Source organism: Crinia signifera, chromosome 8 (genome assembly GCF_055691185.1).
Source record: "Crinia signifera chromosome 8, ASM5569118v1, whole genome shotgun sequence".
NCBI lineage: Eukaryota > Metazoa > Chordata > Amphibia > Anura > Myobatrachidae > Crinia > Crinia signifera.
Genome location: NC_139224.1, coordinates 107,286,813 through 107,304,267, shown reverse-complemented (window position 1 = coordinate 107,304,267; position 17,455 = coordinate 107,286,813). Strand labels below are relative to the sequence as shown.

Here is a 17,455-nt window from a genome sequence, read left to right as displayed (position 1 = left end):
ACACTACTTCTGCCCATGTCTTCCCACATGCACCCCATACCCCTCTAGCCCCAACATACCCTACTCCCCCTATCTCCTACAAACACTCTATATACCAACACATCCTGCACTTCAGTTCCTGTCCCCCAATATACACCCCATAATAACACTCTACCCTGGCCACAGACACATTCCACTGACTGTCCCCAACATACACATGCCATAATCACCCCCCCATCCCATATGACCATCTGATAGCCACTGACAGTCCCTAACATTCCTATACACATCCCATAACACCCTCCTTGCCCCCTTTCTTCATATAACACATTACCTTCTTTATATTTGCTGGTCGTGGTCCCTTCTGGTAGCCACATTGTGGGAGCTGGGCAGGAGGAGGTTAGCTGCGGCGGGCGGCTGTCAGCTGGATTTGTTCACCATCCTGCAGCCTGTGCAGGCCCTGCGCAGGCTGTACCATTACAGACAGGTCAGAAGTCAGCCGTCACAGCCCGCACTGCGACGGCGGTTGTGACGGCTGTAACTGGGCTGGGAGAGCGGGCAGGCAGGCGGGAGGGGTTGGGGGCAGCCGTCGGTTTTAGGGGGGTGGCGCCGCGCCGTGCCACTGAACTTTAATAGTAAAAAAAAAAAAAAAAGCACACAGAAATGATAGCTGCCTCTGTGGCTAGGGGTTCCTCCTTAATCAGCGCGCCAGTGCTACCCGAAACCGCACCTCCGGGTAGCGCTGGCAGCACTGACAGACACTAGAGGTATGGTAAGACCTCTAGTGTCTGTCTCCTCCAAGTCGGCGGCCATTTTTGGAGGGTCGCCTTACAGAAGGCTGAATGCGGGTGGACCCGGAGGCGGAGGCGGCGGCGACGACAAGATGCATTGGGCACAGCGGCAGCCGGCCCAGCCCCAGCAGGTAGATACCGGCCCGGGGGCATTTGGCACCCTGCCCCCCGGCCCAGCCCGCCCCTGGTTTTGCCCATTTTGAGAACAAATTTGTACTGCGATCAGATCTGAATAAGGGCCAATATGCTATAAAGCAGGGTACACACTTGCTGATTATATTATTACACACTTGCTGATTTTATTGATAACGATATGGATGCGTGCTCCCGTGCATCAATAACGAACCCCCTTGCATTTGTACATGCAGCTCAGTCTTTACTATCTAATCAACGACTGCATGTATGGAGTAGGGGGCAGATGCTATCACTAATTGAGATCGGTCAGTGTGTATGCACTATATTTTGACTCCTGCGCCACCGCTGATATAGTTAACAATATCGGCGGTGCCGGGAATCGCCTAGTGTGTACCCAGCACAAATATTATAATTGGAAATTAGCAATGCATTTGCAATTTTGCAAGGGACATTTATTCTTTATTTCTGGGCAGTGGCTCTTTGCTTGCAGTCCTCTGCAGTTCTTTATACAGTGATCCATGCTGAATTAGGTCCCTTGCAGCATGACAGGGTAAGTTTTCACTGCCATGCATTGTGCAATTAGGGATTAATGCAGCCTGCTTCATACCGAAATGCAGCGAAGCAGGAGCTGATGCACCGGCATCATATGTGCTTGATTATTAATTCATCCCCCCTTAATAATGTATCTGCCAGAAATGTGGGAATTAATCAACAATGTATGACCAAAAATGCACTATAATGTTATACAGAATTCTTTTTTATCCCCATGTAGTTATATAATGTATATATTGAGAGCTGACTATGGGTAAGATTGAATTATCTGTGGTAATTTACCACATTTACCACCCCCTGTGGCTATTCGATTAACCCTGAAGGCTGCACTTGATGGAGATTTCGCTTTGGTTCAGAGTAGACCTGAAATTAAATCCCTGACAAATAGCGTATTATCGTGTGCAAACACAGTGTTAGCACATATGTCTTTTGTTGGATTCTACGTGTTAACACCCGATAACAGGTTAATTTAATGGGCAAGAAAACAGGGCTGTAATTGAATAGTGCTTCCACCTTTTTTCATCCCCCCCCCCCATTAAATTAAAGGGGTTAATTGAATTCAAACCTATATTGTTATATTTGGATACAAAGAAGTGCAGTAAAATTAAAATGTTGATAATCTACAAAATATTAGAGCAACATATAGTGGATAAAATAAGCTTTATTCGATCACCATAAGTATATGATGAATATAGAAAAAAGGTATATAAAGTCATGCTGATGGTGATCATGATAATAATAATAAATATTAAATACAAAAAAAGAATTGTATTCACAAAAGATATACACCAAAAGCTAATGCAATGTGATTTCAAATGATAATAAACTCCAACACACACACACACACACACACACGTAATATAATTGCTATTGTGATAATGTATTAAGTGACTAATGCCATACATATATGTTAAAATGAACCATTTCCATCTATCCTGTTACTATAATTATTATTATTTTGGATGTTTGCAGTGAGAATCGGTAGAGAGCTATTGCTAAGGTTATGGTGTGTACACTCCCTATGATTATATAGGTGTGTATGCAGGACAGTTGCCGGAACATTAGCTAATAAACCTCTCGCAAAGCAGCTGCAACTCTTAAACAGGAGGTTGCATCTTATTTATTATAATTTAGCTGCTGACCTCCTGATCGCATAGAAGCTAATACACACTGAACTACTTGTAGCTCAATGTGTATGGGGGGTGTGGGGGGTGTGGGGGGGGGGGTAAAGGGAGTCACACTGGGTACATTCTACTAGGCTGATTGGGATCGTTAAACCTCCTAGCGGCTGAGGTTTACCATTTGTGCTAATCTGTGATAATTAACATAAACCATCAATAAGCATAAAGACACGGAGACATGAATTTGACAGAAACGATTAGCTATTTATTTAAATGAGTTATACATTTTTTAAAAACGAAGAAATAAAGATTAAAGTATGGAGGCAAATAAAGAATGGCTAAAATAATCATCAAATCACAAAAAACTAACATCATTATCAATAACCATAAATCACACAAACAAAAATCCCAACGGTATCCACTCGAACCTTCTACCATGATTACTCACTCAGATGGGCGATGATGCTGGCCCTGGTAAGTCGCCGAAGGCTAGTGCACTTAAAACATAGAACCAATCCAATTTCAAGTTCTATCCGTCCCCATAACAAGTAACCTACCATTCATTCCCACCTAAAAATAGCCAACGATGGAACCGGCAAAAATAACAAGCAAAAACAGGGCAGGTGGGTAAGAAGACAAAAGTTAATGAGGCTCTGCCAGCATCACACAATCCCTAAGGTTAAGCATCATCCCACAACCTATATTCTTATGGGGCACCCCCTAACAACTGATGCAGAACCAGGCCCACCCCTAGCCCCTACAGGTTACCCTCACCCTCTCCATTCCTATAATGTCCTTAAGCTCTATTTAACCTAATAAGCTGAGTGATTGCAGAACTGTGTGCCCAGAAAAATACTTTTAATTATATTTTGATGCATCACTTTAGCTTCCTAACCCTCCCTTCTAGCAGCCTGACCCTAAACCTAACCCCCTTACCCTGACACCTAACTCTACTCCCCTTCTAAGTGCCTAACCCCCCCCCCCCTCCCCACAGCCTAAGCCAAACAAACCCTCTCCCCTCCCTGCAGCTTAATACTAAATACCCCTGGCCGCATGCTGGCCAGCCCCTTTTACTTACCAATCTGCATGCCATCTATTGGTGTAGTAAACGTTAGCAACCTGACCACCGAGATAGTAATCAGCCTTAAGGTACGGCCTTTTGCTGAGCAGCAGGTATGATTTTCAATAGAAGGTGCAATGTGAGATTACAGTATAAAGGGCATTACCAGTAGCTCAGAATATAGCAAACTGGAGACAAAAGTGAGACAATCACAACACCAAAGCTTGCCAATATTAACAGAAAATGTTACATTGCCTGTACTACAGACTGTTGTATTGTGTTATTGTAACATTGTGTAATGATTTGTTCTTCCTTTCAGATCGCTTGTATTTTGCAACCTTGAGGAACAAACCAAAAAGTACAGTAAATACTCACTACTTTTGTATTGATGAAGAACTTGTTTATGAAAAGTAAGTATTGATTTACTTCGAATTTTGTATATTTGTGCATTTGTTTTCTATGTGTTGTAAATGGATTTTGGTTGAAAGATTACAAAGAATTATATGCAAAATTACAAACAATAAGAACAATTCTTTGTAAAATAATTTTTGAGAATTTGACAATTTGTTTTGGGTGGCGTTCCCCCGAGATAACACAAAGTTTGGATCTCCTTCGCTGCGGTGGCTTTAGCCCCATAGAGGGCTCAAAAAGTCTAGCACTTTGGTATCTCCTCCCTTCATTTCACAATAATGTGACATTACAGCCCCCTTATTAGGAGAGAGGATTACAGCACTAGACAATAACTGGATGCTTTAAACAGGAGAGAGTAGGGTCCTGCGATTTGTTTTCACAGCTAATTCGCAAACGTAATTTTCACTGGAATTCCATTATACTAATCCACCACCGCAGCAAACTTACAATTTTCTTTCAGTGCGAAATGTGCTGAACAGGTAGAAAGGTAGGAATGACATTGGGACGCAGTGCCGAACCTCTGGTACACCGCTACCAATCAGCAGTAATGGGCTTGGAATGGTTTAATACTATAATTTGACCCGGGATTTGGAATTGAAAAATGCTCAATCCTGGGATTCTGACCAGATGCTGCCTGGCATATGCAGTCTATCCTGGCAATTTTAAAGCCAAATTCTGGGATCCCGCTGATCCCGGGATTGGCCACACTAGTTTTTAGTTGATTTAATCTAAAAAAAGTTTAAATGCTTTGGGAAAGGTATGTAGGGGTGTGTACGGGGCGCTGTCGCCTGGATCGCGCTCCCGTGACCAGCCCTGGGGTAGTTAATGGTCGGAGGAGCATGCTCCTGCGACCACTGGCTTCCCCCGGCAAAGAGTCTCCTTTTTATCAGCGACCATCGCTGAAAACGGGACACTGAACAATAAATTGCGCAGTGGTCATATTGCTCCGTGTGTACAGAGCTTTATGCTGTCACTTTAGCATTTATATATTATATGATAGAAAAGCAGTGTTGACTGCAGTAGAACGACTTGCTAATGCTGTGTGTCCTTGTCACTATGATGTTTAAAGAAGGATAATTGGGTCTCATTTGGCTTAAAATACTTTTTGTAATGTGACTGTAATATTCCAGACTGCAGCAAGACTACTCATTTACATGATCTCCAGCAACAATATGGCTAGCAAATGTTTGATAGGCTCGTACAGGTGGACAGGGTATTTATGTAATTCTTAGAAGCCTAGAAATAAATAGCAAATCAATGCTAATTATACCTATAATACTGATTCTGTATCCCCTATAAATAGTGAATAATAAAATGCATCCCCAAACGCCTCTAATACAATCTTCAGTACTTTATTGTAGCTAGTGAAGAGTTCCCCCTCATTGGCGTTCCCACCACTATTATCCAGTCAGAAGTAGCACAGCAGTTATCCCACGCTCTCACCATTTAGAGTGAGGCTGGTGTGCCTTAATTAGAAGCTGGCAGACAATTTTACCTAACAAAACACCAAATGTGTTCTATATTCCTAGGATGAAGAAAAGTAGAGGCCCCCTACCTCTGTACATGTCCTTTATAATGAAAACATTACAGGTCATTATGGAGAATAAAAATGTTTGCTTGCCAATTTTCACACCAATTTCAACAATTCTCTTGGCAGTCAAAGGGTTAAAGGCTTTATACCAGAGCCTGCTTGTGCATATAGTTCTGGAAGTTCCACGATAAGCTAGCAAATCGGCCCTTGTATTTTTTACAATGCTAGAATGCCCAAACTGTTTAGAGCATGCTGGTACCTGGATTGTGGAATTGCACATATTTTGGGGGGCAAATACTAAATTGGCTGAAACTCATTCTAAGGGTAGTATTCAATTGTTTTTCAGCTTGCTATCCCCATGGGGTGGTGAACTGAAATGCATAAATGTGTTGCTAGAACTGACCACAATGAGGGCGGGATGTATTAATATACATCGCCGCCCTTCGCCTGCCAGCCGCCGCGATGCTGCCGCATATGTACTAACGGTGACGCAGACCCCCCGATACCTGTGATGTGGTCTGCGGGGGTCTCCGTCACATCCCGACGGCTGGCAGTGTCCCCCTGCGTCTCCTCCTACCCCCTGCAGCCGGATGTCCTGCCGGCTGTGACACCTGCTGGGGGAGGAGGAGATCAGGAGGACGGGAGGGGGGGGTGCGCGGACGGCAGCGGCAATAGAAGCCCATAGGTGGGTGGCGATACCCTGCCATGTGGAAACGGGGCGGACGGATATTGGTACATAGGAAAATGCGGTAAACCCCCCCCCGTTTTTACTGCATTTTCCCTTTAGTAAATCCCGCCCTGAGTCCTATATGTGCAAAAAAAAAATTTACGTTGAATATCGCCATACAATCTCCCATCACTTTAGATGGGAGATCAGGCACAAAATAACAGTTGAATACCAACCTATGAGTTTCATAGGTTTCAGCAGCCTGGTCTAGTGCTGAGAGCGGCTTTCACTTGAGCACTGCTAGCGCAGGCTATGAGCTCTGCTTGTGCTGGGAACATATGGGGCCATGCACTGGTTTTTGTTTTTGTTTTATGCATTAAATCACAATAGCCACCACATACCTTGTTCAAAGGGTCGAGCATTTGCTACAGATACTTCTCTTGCTGGATGTCTCGAGCTCTATGTCTGGAGGTGCAAATCAGAGATACACCAATATGTTTATAAGGAAAAAAGAATATATATTTTTTTAAAAGTGCAGTACAAAAATGTATTTTGTGCTTAAGATGGGCTTTTGTCTATCTTTAAATGACCATGTACTGAGCACATCTTTGGCTTGTGTGGCCACACATGTTTGACCAAATTGCACGTGTCTGGTCATCCTGAGGTATTTTTTTTTACTTGGAAAGGCAGATCAATGCGTTGTATTTGTGTACAAATGGAGACATCACAGTGCTGTCACAAATAAAAATATCCATTTGGATCTAATTTGAAATGGATCTTTGACGGTTTTATTGAAGAAAGGCAGATACCAATATATTGTACTGGAAGTAAGATGTCAGAGATGTTTTCTCCCAGAATGCATTATGATATCAAGTTGAAATGGTGCCAAGCACAATGAAACCGTTGGATTAGACAATTGGTTGCTGTCACAGAGCACAGATCTCATTGTCTGGTGGAGGTTGAGAAATGGTCCAGGCACAGAAGTAACAGAGGAAAGATGTAAAGAAGCAATCAGAAGAGAGACAGAGGAAACACCACAGTTATTGCAGCAGGTGTAATCTGAGAACAAGCCACAGCATGAGACATTCATGGGCACTCTGCAGACACAATGCATCTACCGTATTTGTATATAGATTCCTATGAAGACCTGTGTGAAAGCTAACTGTTCAGAGTAAAGCTATTTTTAACACTGTACAGAGTGATATTATTTACAATGTTGTATTCCAATCTACTACTGAAGCAAGTTGGGTATATCAGGTTTACCATTACAGTCCTGTTTTAGCATGTCAGTACGTTTACAGTCAGCCATGTGTGAAGACATTTATAATCTGATCGCTTTTTTCTTAATGTGTGCCTTGAATCAAAACATGCATTTTATTAATTTAATAAAAATAAGATAAATACACAAATATAGAGATATGTCGAGTAATGGGATCTAGACTTTTGATACCCCTTTCACATCAAACAAAATTACCAGGTTCATGCCGGTTCGACCCGGTAATTCGTGCAATGTGAAAGGGGCTACCGGTTACAGCTAACCGGTAGCAACACGGCTGTACGAACCGAGTAAAAAGAAGGGTTCTTACCGTTTCGTTTCTGTGCTGGGTCAATGGGTTAATCGGCTCAATCTACCCATTTCCATTCATACTATGGAGGAGGCAGCACTTGGATCTGTGCCAGCTCTAAGTGCTGCCTCCTCCCCCCAGCCCACGATGACGCTCTGCTGCACCGTACATGATGTCAGTGAACCAGCCGGTTTGCTTATGCCATCTGAACAGATTGCACATGCAGGGTCGCACCGGGACTGAACCGTTTCAAAGTCCTGGTGCGACTCTGCATTTGCAGTCTGAAAGCATTATTTACTGTATTTTCCAGTTGTTCCAGATCAGTGCAGCTGGAACCATAAATACCTTTTGAGAAATGGCGTGGTTTAGGATTAAGGGCACTGGCCGTGACATGTTTTTTTTTCCACTTGATGTATGTTTATACATTTAATGAAATATGTCATTCATATATATACTATATTTTATCAAGAGCTTTAAGAATTTTTATATAAAGCTGACCATACAGTTTTCTCTTTCAATGGTCCTGGTGACACAGCTCAACACTGGGATGTAGGAGGGTCCGAAGGAGCCAGGCACCTATCCTAAAGCTTTAGAGGGTAGGCTCCTCCCCTACTGCATCCCTGGACTCTTCAGTTCGTGTTAGGTGCCCACTGGAGTGGGTGCTATTCTCAGAGCCGGCCCTAGCCTTAATTACGCCCTAGGCAAGATTTTGACTGTTGCCCCCTAGCACTGCCACTAGTTCCGTCTCCCCTTTCCCAGCACCATCAACCCTCATCATAGCAGTCATCATTTTGGTGTCCCTACCCGCAATATTTTAAATAGAGCCAGCACACCCATTCGTTGCCTTTTTTGCTGAAAATTCGTCTTATTTGCATTGTTATGACCAGCACACACAAGGAGCTTCTTCTGATTAAAATGATATGCAGCATGCCTATATTCTGTGTGCGACTGTGGCTGTACCTGCATACGGAATGCTATGTTACAGTGATTTCCATGAATACACTATTTCATATGCAGATACAGCCTCACTCACACACAGAATATAGGCATGCTGCATATCATTTTAATCAGCAGAAGCTGCTGATGCCCTTAGGCATTCCAAATGCCCTAGGCAATTGCCTAGTTGGCCTATGCCTAAGGCCGGCCCTGGCTATTCTAAAGGGCTGCAGGAGCAGCCGAAGAATTAGAGTAGTTAGGGGATTTTTATTGTTTTATTAACTTTCACCCTAGCTAGGTAGGCACAGTGTGAGGATTCTCATAGTGAATCCTCACACTGCTAGCGCAGCAGGAGCTGACAGAAGCGCGTCCTGTCAGCTCACTGTGCACAGGGGAGACACTGTCTGGTCTCCCTGTGCAGCGCTTATAGCCTTTTCTAAGAGGCTGCCTGGGCTCCGGAGTACCCTGAAACCGGCTCCACATTTAGGTGGGGATCATGGGGGACAGGCGCTCCGTGATGGCGGCGGCCATTTTATGCGGAGCTTACACGCTGAGCTCCTAGATGAGAGGACAGCAGCGTTGTGACAGGCATGTTCCAAGTGATCCCCAGTTGAGGGGGAGACACTGGAACTAGGAAATCCTACCTAAGGAGCGGCTGGCTGGGGGTGGTTGGCGCCAAAAGGTCACGGACCCCGCAGCAGCAGGGACCTGTGGTCTCTTCCTTCACTCTGACTTTGGCGCCTTTCAGAACGCTTGCAGCGGAGCTGAGCTGGCTTACTGATCCTGGCAGAGTGACTTGGATTTCCTGGGCATCGCTTCCCCGCAGTTGAAACCAACAGACAGATAAGTGACCGGGTGCATTGCCTCTGTATAAACGCTTGTACATTGTTTGCACTGTGTATACTGATAGATATACATTTATCACTTGCATCATGTCTGAGCATCAGGCTGTGGTTTTGGGGGAGGGAGCCCTTAGTGCACTGAGCGCGTGCAATGTTTGCACACAAAAGTTTGTCCCTGAGCAGATGGCCAAGGGGGGCTTATGTATTACTTGCGCTGATGTGAGACCCATGGGCAGTGAACCCCATAGGGCAGAGCAGATGGAACCTGCGTGGGCCAGGGCCCTAGGCAGGTCAGTAAACGCTTTGGTGCAGCTTTTGGACAGGCAGAGTGATGGGCTGGTAGAATCACAGAGACCTATGCCATCATCTCAGCAGTCGTCTGGCTCCTTGCCTCTTACCCAGGCAGATCCTGCGCTGATTCAGGTGATGCAGGATACTGGGATCAACAGGTTCAGTGAAATGCTGGACAAAATGGATGATGTGGCAGGGACCCCTAGAAGGTCTTATGCTTTAACTACTGTGGTAGATGAAGAGGAAGGAGAGTATACTGACATCCCCTGGGATCAGGGTGATGATTTGGAAGAGAACTCTGCTGCTGGTATAGAGGATCTCATTGTAGCTGTGAAGCAGGCTTTAAAGCTGTCTGTGGAGGATAAGACTCCTGTTAAAGGTGTTTTTAAGCGACAGCGGAAGGAGGCTGTTACTTTTCCTTCAGATGAGGGGTTACAGGAATTGTTAGAAGGGGCTTGGAAAACTCCTGATAAGAGGCTTCAGATGCCTAAGCGATTCCTTAGTCTGTACCCCATGCCAGAGTCTCATGCGGAGCTCTGGGAAAAGGTCCCAGTTGTGGACGCTTCAGTGGCACGTTTGTCCAAGGCTACTGTATTACCAGTACAGGGCGGTGCAGCTTTTAAAGATTCTGTGGATAAAAAGCTGGAGGGAAACCTCAAAGCTATCTTAGAAGGGGTGGGGTTTACCTTACGGCCCCTTATTGCTTCAGCCTGGGTCTCTAAGGCCATGATAGAGTGGGCTGGTGAATTATGCACCATGCTGCAGGCTGACCCTGGAGCATTACTGCTTGCAGAAAAGATTAAGGCAGCGGCAGAATATGCAGTGGAAGCAGAGGAGGAAGCTATTAAAATGGCAACCAGAGTGTCCACAGTCTCCATTAATGCCAGGAGAGTGCTTTGGCTTAAAGCCTGGGAAGCAGACAATGAGTCCAAGAAGGCTCTGGAAACATTAGCCTTCAAAGGAAAGGTACTCTTTGGTACCGAATTAGAGGAGATTATAAAACAGGCCACGGGCGGCAAAAGTACATTCCTGCCGGCCTCCTCAGCAAAGCAGACGTCCAGATTTTCTGCTTTTAAGCCGTCCTTTCGGCCCTCCCCTAGAGGTGGTGCGTCCTTTCGAGGACAGTCTTTCAGGGGAAGGTTTCAGTCCTCTAGAGGCAAGACACAAAAGTCAAAATTTGGCTCTTTTCACAAGAAGCCTGCCACAAAAGGAGAGGATAAACCCTCTGCATGACTGTCAGGGGCTTCGCCCGACAGTGACAAAAGTGGGGGGGCGTCTCACACTCTTCAGGGACGCTTGGGCTTCTCTAGGCCAGGATGCCTGGGTGTTAGATATTATAACACAGGGTTACAAAATCCCTTGCAGAGGGCCGCCTCCGAAGAGGTTCATCCCCACATCCTTACCAAAGGAGGCACGGCTGCGTACAGCTCTTGTGAGAGCAGCTCACTCCCTTTTGGAAAAAGGGGTGGTTACACCAGTCCCCAGGGCAGAGTGGAAGAAAGGCTTTTACTCCACGCTGTTCCTGGTGCCCAAACCAGACGGGTCTTTCAGACCAATACTAAATTTGAAATCCCTAAATGTTCATTTATGGGTAGACCATTTCAAAATGGAGTCCCTACGGTCAGTACTCCTGAGTCTGGACCAGGGAGAATTTTTGGCGTCCATGGATGTCCAGGACGCATATTTGCACGTTCCTATACACCCGGAGCATCAGACCTTGTTGAGGTTTGCCATGGGAGACCTGCATTTACAATTCCGGGCGTTACCCTTTGGGCTAGCAACCGCGCCAAGGGTATTCACAAAGATAATGTCAGTAATGGCGGCGGTGCTGAGGCTCAGGGGAATCACAGTAATACCCTATTTGGACGATCTCCTGTTCAAAGCAGAGTCAGCAGCCATGCTGCAGAGTCACTTGGCAGAGGCCATCAGTTTTTTGCAGGCTCACGGCTGGATTTTAAATTTGCAAAAATCTCAGTTGGTACCGTCACAAAGGCTCCAATTCTTGGGAGTCATACTGGACACCCATCTTCATCGGGTATTCCTCCCGGAGGTAAAGGCCAGGGATCTGGTCACCCTAGTCCAGGAGATTCTCAGGGCTCAGAGCATTTCAGTATGGAGGTGCCTCAAGCTCCTGGGGAAGATGGTGGCGTCATTCGAGACGCTTCAATTTGCAAGGTTCCACTCTCGGAGGTTCCAATGGAACATTTTGTCAGCCTGGTCAGGAAACACTTTGACCATGAAATCCGAGATGATAGTGCTGTCTTCGGACACCCGAGAATCCTTGAAATGGTGGACAGAAGTAGATTCCCTTCAGTGGGGTCGGTCATTACAGACCTGGGACTGGTTGATAGTAACTACCGACGCCAGTCTCAGGGGCTGGGGGGCAATAGTCCTGGATCTCAGGCTTCAGGGCCTGTGGACGGCAGAGAAATCAGCGTTACCAATCAACATCTTGGAGCTGAGAGCTGTCTGGAAAGTGATTTCCTTGGTGGGAGACAGGTTACAGAACCTCCCTTTGAGGATTCAGACCGACAATGCCACAGCTGTGGCGTATCTGAATCACCAGGGAGGTACACGCAGCAGATTGGCCATGTGGGAGGTATCCAGAATCTTCCTATGGGCGGAACAGAATGTTCCAGCTGTATCGGCTATATTCATCCCAGGAATAGAGAATATAGAAGCCGACTTCCTGAGCAGGGAGGAGCTCAAGGAAGGGGAATGGAGCTTACACCCTCAGGTGTTTCACCAAATCACTTCGATGTGGGGAACTCCGGATGTGGACCTGATGGCATCCAGGATCAACCGTCAAGTGCCCAGGTTCTATGCCAGAACAAGGGATCCACTAGCGGAGGCAGTGGATGCCATGACTATTCACTGGCAGGGAGATCTCCTTTATGCATTCCCACCAGTACCAATGTTACCGAGACTTCTGAAGAAAATACAGGGGCAGAAGGTTCCAGTGATCTTAGTGTCCCCAGATTGGCCAAGGAGATCCTGGTACTCGAGGCTTCAGAGGTTGTCTGTGGACTCATGGCGTCTACCTCTGAGACCAGACCTTCTAAGACAAGGCCCATTCAATCACCTGGATTCAGATCGATTGATTTTGACGGCCTGGCTATTGAAACCACCATTTTGAAAAGAAAAGGGTTTTCTGAGGCAGTAGTACAGACTATGATAAAAGCCAGAAAAGCTGTATCTTCGGCAAATTATTATAGAGTCTGGAAGACTTACATTCGATGGTGTGAGAGAAGAAAGGCTCATACATCTCATTTTAAGCTATCAAGAATGATGGAATTCTTACAAGATGGTTTTTCATCGGGCCTAAGCCTTCAGTCACTGAAGGTGCAGATTTCGGCCTTGTCCATCTATTTCCAGAAAAAGATAGCCATTTTGCCGGAAATTCAAACCTTTTTACAAGGAGTATCCAGGTTGAAACCTCCATACAAGCAACCAGTAGCACCTTGGGATCTATCACTGGTTTTGGAATGCCTTCAAAAGGCACCTTTTGAACCTTTAAGGTCGGCTGACTTTAAGTTTCTCACGTGGAAGCTAGTGTTTTTGTTAGCAGTAGCATCTGCTAAAAGAGTTTCAGAATTGGGAGCTTTATCATGTAAATCTCCCTTCTTAATTTTTCATGATGACAGGGCTGTTTTAAGAACAGTGCCTCAGTTTTTACCGAAGGTGGTATCTACCTTCCATTTAAATCAGGAGATAGTTCTACCTGTGTTTCAACCCCCAGAGGGTTCTAAGAAAAGGGACAAGTTGAGAACTTTGGATGTTGTGCGTGCCTTACGCATATATGTGGACAGAGTGAAGAGTGTCAGGAAGACTGACACATTGTTGGTATTGTATGACGTACACAAAATTGGTTGGCCTGCATCTAAGCAGACTATTGCTAGGTGGTTGCGGTCTGTGATAGCCTTTGCATACACCAAAGTGGGTAGACCAGTACCGGCCAAAATAAATGCGCATACCACCAGGTCAGTTGCCACCTCTTGGGCGGTTCGACATGGGGCCACAGCTGAGCAGGTTTGCAGAGCTGCCACTTGGTCATCTGTTCACACATTTGCCAAATTCTATAGATTCCATGAGTTCGCGTCGGAGGACGCATCATTCGGGCGAGCAGTGCTGAGAGCTGCAGACCTGAGCGTACCCTCCCAAAGGACCGGCTCTGGAACGTCCCAGTGTTGAGCTGTGTCACCAGGATCATTGAAAGAGAAAAAGGGATTTTTGTAAGAACTTACCGTTCGAATCCCTTTCTCTGATATGGTCCTGGTGACACAGCGATCCCTCCCTTATGCTCAGTAAGTATGCCAGAAGTTTCATGATGTTCATGTTAAAATGGTTAAAAGTTAACAGTTTTCTGTTATAAAATGTGCATATAATATGTGCAGGCGTTTGTACTGAGTTAATGTATTCCAGTGGCTTTGAAAGATTGAACTGAAGAGTCCAGGGATGCAGTAGGGGAGGAGCCTACCCTCTAAAGCTTTAGGATAGGTGCCTGGCTCCTTCGGACCCTCCTACATCCCAGTGTTGAGCTGTGTCACCAGGACCATATCAGAGAAAGGGATTCGAACGGTAAGTTCTTACAAAAATCCCTTTATACACTTTAAGCCATTTTCACCCAATTCTGACGGATCAGGCCGAGAAATTGGGTGACAAGTGCCTAAATCTTATGTGACAGACCCCCCCCCCCCCCATTCCGATGCACGGTCAGACTGGACCCTGAGATCGCAAGTACTACAAATAAGATTTAGCAAATCCAGCAGCACTTGACGAGGGTCGCATATGATACATCTTAAGATCTTATGCTAAAGGTTCCCTGGTGGGCAATTACCGAGGTATTGTTTGCAAGACGGCATTTGATACCGCAGAGCAGTGTATGGGGGCCTTAGCACTTAACACATGCACTGCTGATCAGTGTATGGGGGCCTTAGCACTTAACACATGCACTGCTGATACTTGTTAATTTTTTGGTGAAGGTTTGCACACCTATAAATCAGCATCTCCCTGAAGAAGGCCGCAAGGTCGACACGCGTTGGAGGACATTTACCCACCAGACACCCACCCCAGTCTCCTCCCGTCGGGAGTAGAGCGCACGGCAGACGCCAGGACTTTAGACTTGGGTGCAGGGATACCGCGTCATCCGCGTCATCCACATCCCGGAAGTCTAGTCCTGTGCGAATTCCGTGGAGCCCGGCAGGACGTGCGGACACGGCGCCGACCTGATCTGCGGCGGGACTGCGGGTACGCACGGAGGGAACGAGGACCGGAACCATCACCAACCACAGGTTAGAGGTGTACTGCGGACGGGACGGGACGCCAGCCCCCCGCACCACCGGCCTGTGACCGACTCATCCCACCTGCATATCAGACTGTTTTCCATCTCTCCCACCACCACTGTTATCGAGACTTCCTAAAGCGCATCCTGCACACGGTGCCCAGCCTCTGCTGCCACCCAGGTGTAGTGTATCCCGCGCCCCGTACTCTGTGTCCCTTACTCCCCGGCATCTGCTACCATCTACAAGCCAGTAACATTGGGTGAGCTGCTCCTGCTGTCACCCAAGTGCAGTTTGTGACGCCCCTGGGAATTGTGGAACTTTCTCAGCACCACCACAGAGTGCTCTAACAGTGAACCCCTTCTCCTACCCCTTCTGAGCCCCTGTGCTTTCACTGCCCCTTATATTTTATTCTCAATAAATTTCTTTGTATTACAATTACCCTCTCATCTCATTTACCTGACGTATACAGATTTGTACAGCCAAGCACTTACACTTACTGTTACCAGTAGATTTAGGGGAACACACAATCCGTTATTTTATTAGCGCAGGTCTCCATACCCCCTGCTTCCATTACACCTATAAATCAGCAGCAGCCATCAATATTATACTAGGAAAAATTTTCGGCAAGTGCGGAAAAATTCTGCAAAGTAAGAATGCATTCAAAGACAGAAGTGTTAATTTTTATTTTTTTTATCAATTAACAAAATGCAAAGTGAATGAACATAAGAGAAATCTAAATCAAAACATTATTTGGTGTGACCACCATTTGCCTTCAATACGGCATTGGTTCTTTGAGGCGCATTGTGCAGTAAAGTTGTTTTGTACATTGTTTTACTGAGCTGCATTCTGAGTAGCAGAACTGCCCATGTGCTCATCTGTTACATGCGTGGGATTGTACTGTAAACACTGAAGGCTACAGACATACTTCTCGTGTTGAGGTTGCCATTGTGCTTCCTTGTTACGCAGTGACAAGTCCTTGGGAATGCATCGCTGGGTAGTGGCTGCTGGGACAAAAGATGGTTTATCAAAACGATAATATGCACGATAGTTAATTACTTACCTCTTATCTTGTTATACTTCCTAATCTCCACATTCACTACTCCCATTCTTCTATCATTACCCTATTTTCCTAAATGTCCGCTGATCTCCTATTTCCTTTCCTGTGTCGGACCTAATACTATATTCTGTAACCCATCCCTGGCCCCTGTTATGACTGTCAATAAAATATTGTTTCCACCCTTTTATCTTGTTCCTTTCCTTTTTTGTTTAGCAATTTGTAGAGTGTTTCTATGGAGGATTCACACTTGAATTTGACACTGTAGTAGATTATAAAGGTCTGAACTACAATTTTCATTAACAGTTTGATTGTAGCCAATAATAGTCAATGAATCAGTCCTAGGAGAATGTGTAACCCTATCTTCATTTGATTTGCCCATATTGTCCTTTGGTGTCATTTGAATTTAAAACCAATGTATCACAGGTAATGGATTGTTGCAGAAGTACACAGGTATCTACAAGTGCATATGCTGATTTTCCGATAATGAGGAGCGTCTTTTTATGTAGTAACTAGAAACCCTTCTAAGTTGGTCCGATAACAGTAGCCTGTCAAGCATAATATTTTTAAGTAAATGTATAGAGTTTCTTTTTGGATGGTGTAGTGTAAGGAAACTCCAAATAAACTGGTTTTAGAAGTGTATGCAGTTGCATCCGTAACTGTGATTTTAGAAGTAGTTGACTTCTAAAAAGATGCTTATAACCCAGATGCTGTCTTATGTACAGAGAGACACCCACTGCCAGCGTCTCCGATCTGCCGCTTATTTACAAAGGTAGCAATATCGTAAACATTGGTATCTCCATCAAACTTCTGAGCACATCTAAGGTGTCTCCAAAACATTGCAGAGGCCATTCCAGCTGCAAACACATTCACAGTGGCTGATTAGGACACCCCCAGAAAATGGCGGCCTGTATTTTTGTAGCCACCCCGTTCACCCCTGAATGATAACTACCGATCACTTACTTTGTGAATAAATCCTCACTGCGCCCTCCATCACCCAACCAATCACCACATGTGCGCAGTACAGCTCTGATGCATATGTGGTGGAATAATATCTCTTCCCTCCTTCCTACATCTCTATTGCATCCATCTCTGAATTAAGCCCCTTATTTACTATCAACATGAACAATTTATATGAATCTGTAATCCTTTGTCCTCTGAGTATTGATCTATTATTATCAAGTTACAATGTATGGGTAATTTAGCCAAAACAATTCCTTATTAGGATTAATATTAAT

General features: G+C 45.3%; 1 protein-coding gene across 3 annotated transcripts in view; it reads left to right on the top strand.

The window, feature by feature from the left end:
* CDC14A (cell division cycle 14A) overlaps nucleotides 1–17,455 on the top strand; it is a 125,996-nt gene that overhangs the window by 11,821 nt on the left and 96,720 nt on the right. For all 3 annotated transcript variants that reach the window (XM_083156937.1, XM_083156935.1, XM_083156936.1), the window contains exon 2: nucleotides 3,958–4,048. In XM_083156937.1, coding sequence (XP_083013063.1) covers nucleotides 3,958–4,048 — 91 coding nt within the window. The remainder of the gene's footprint in view (nucleotides 1–3,957; nucleotides 4,049–17,455) is intronic.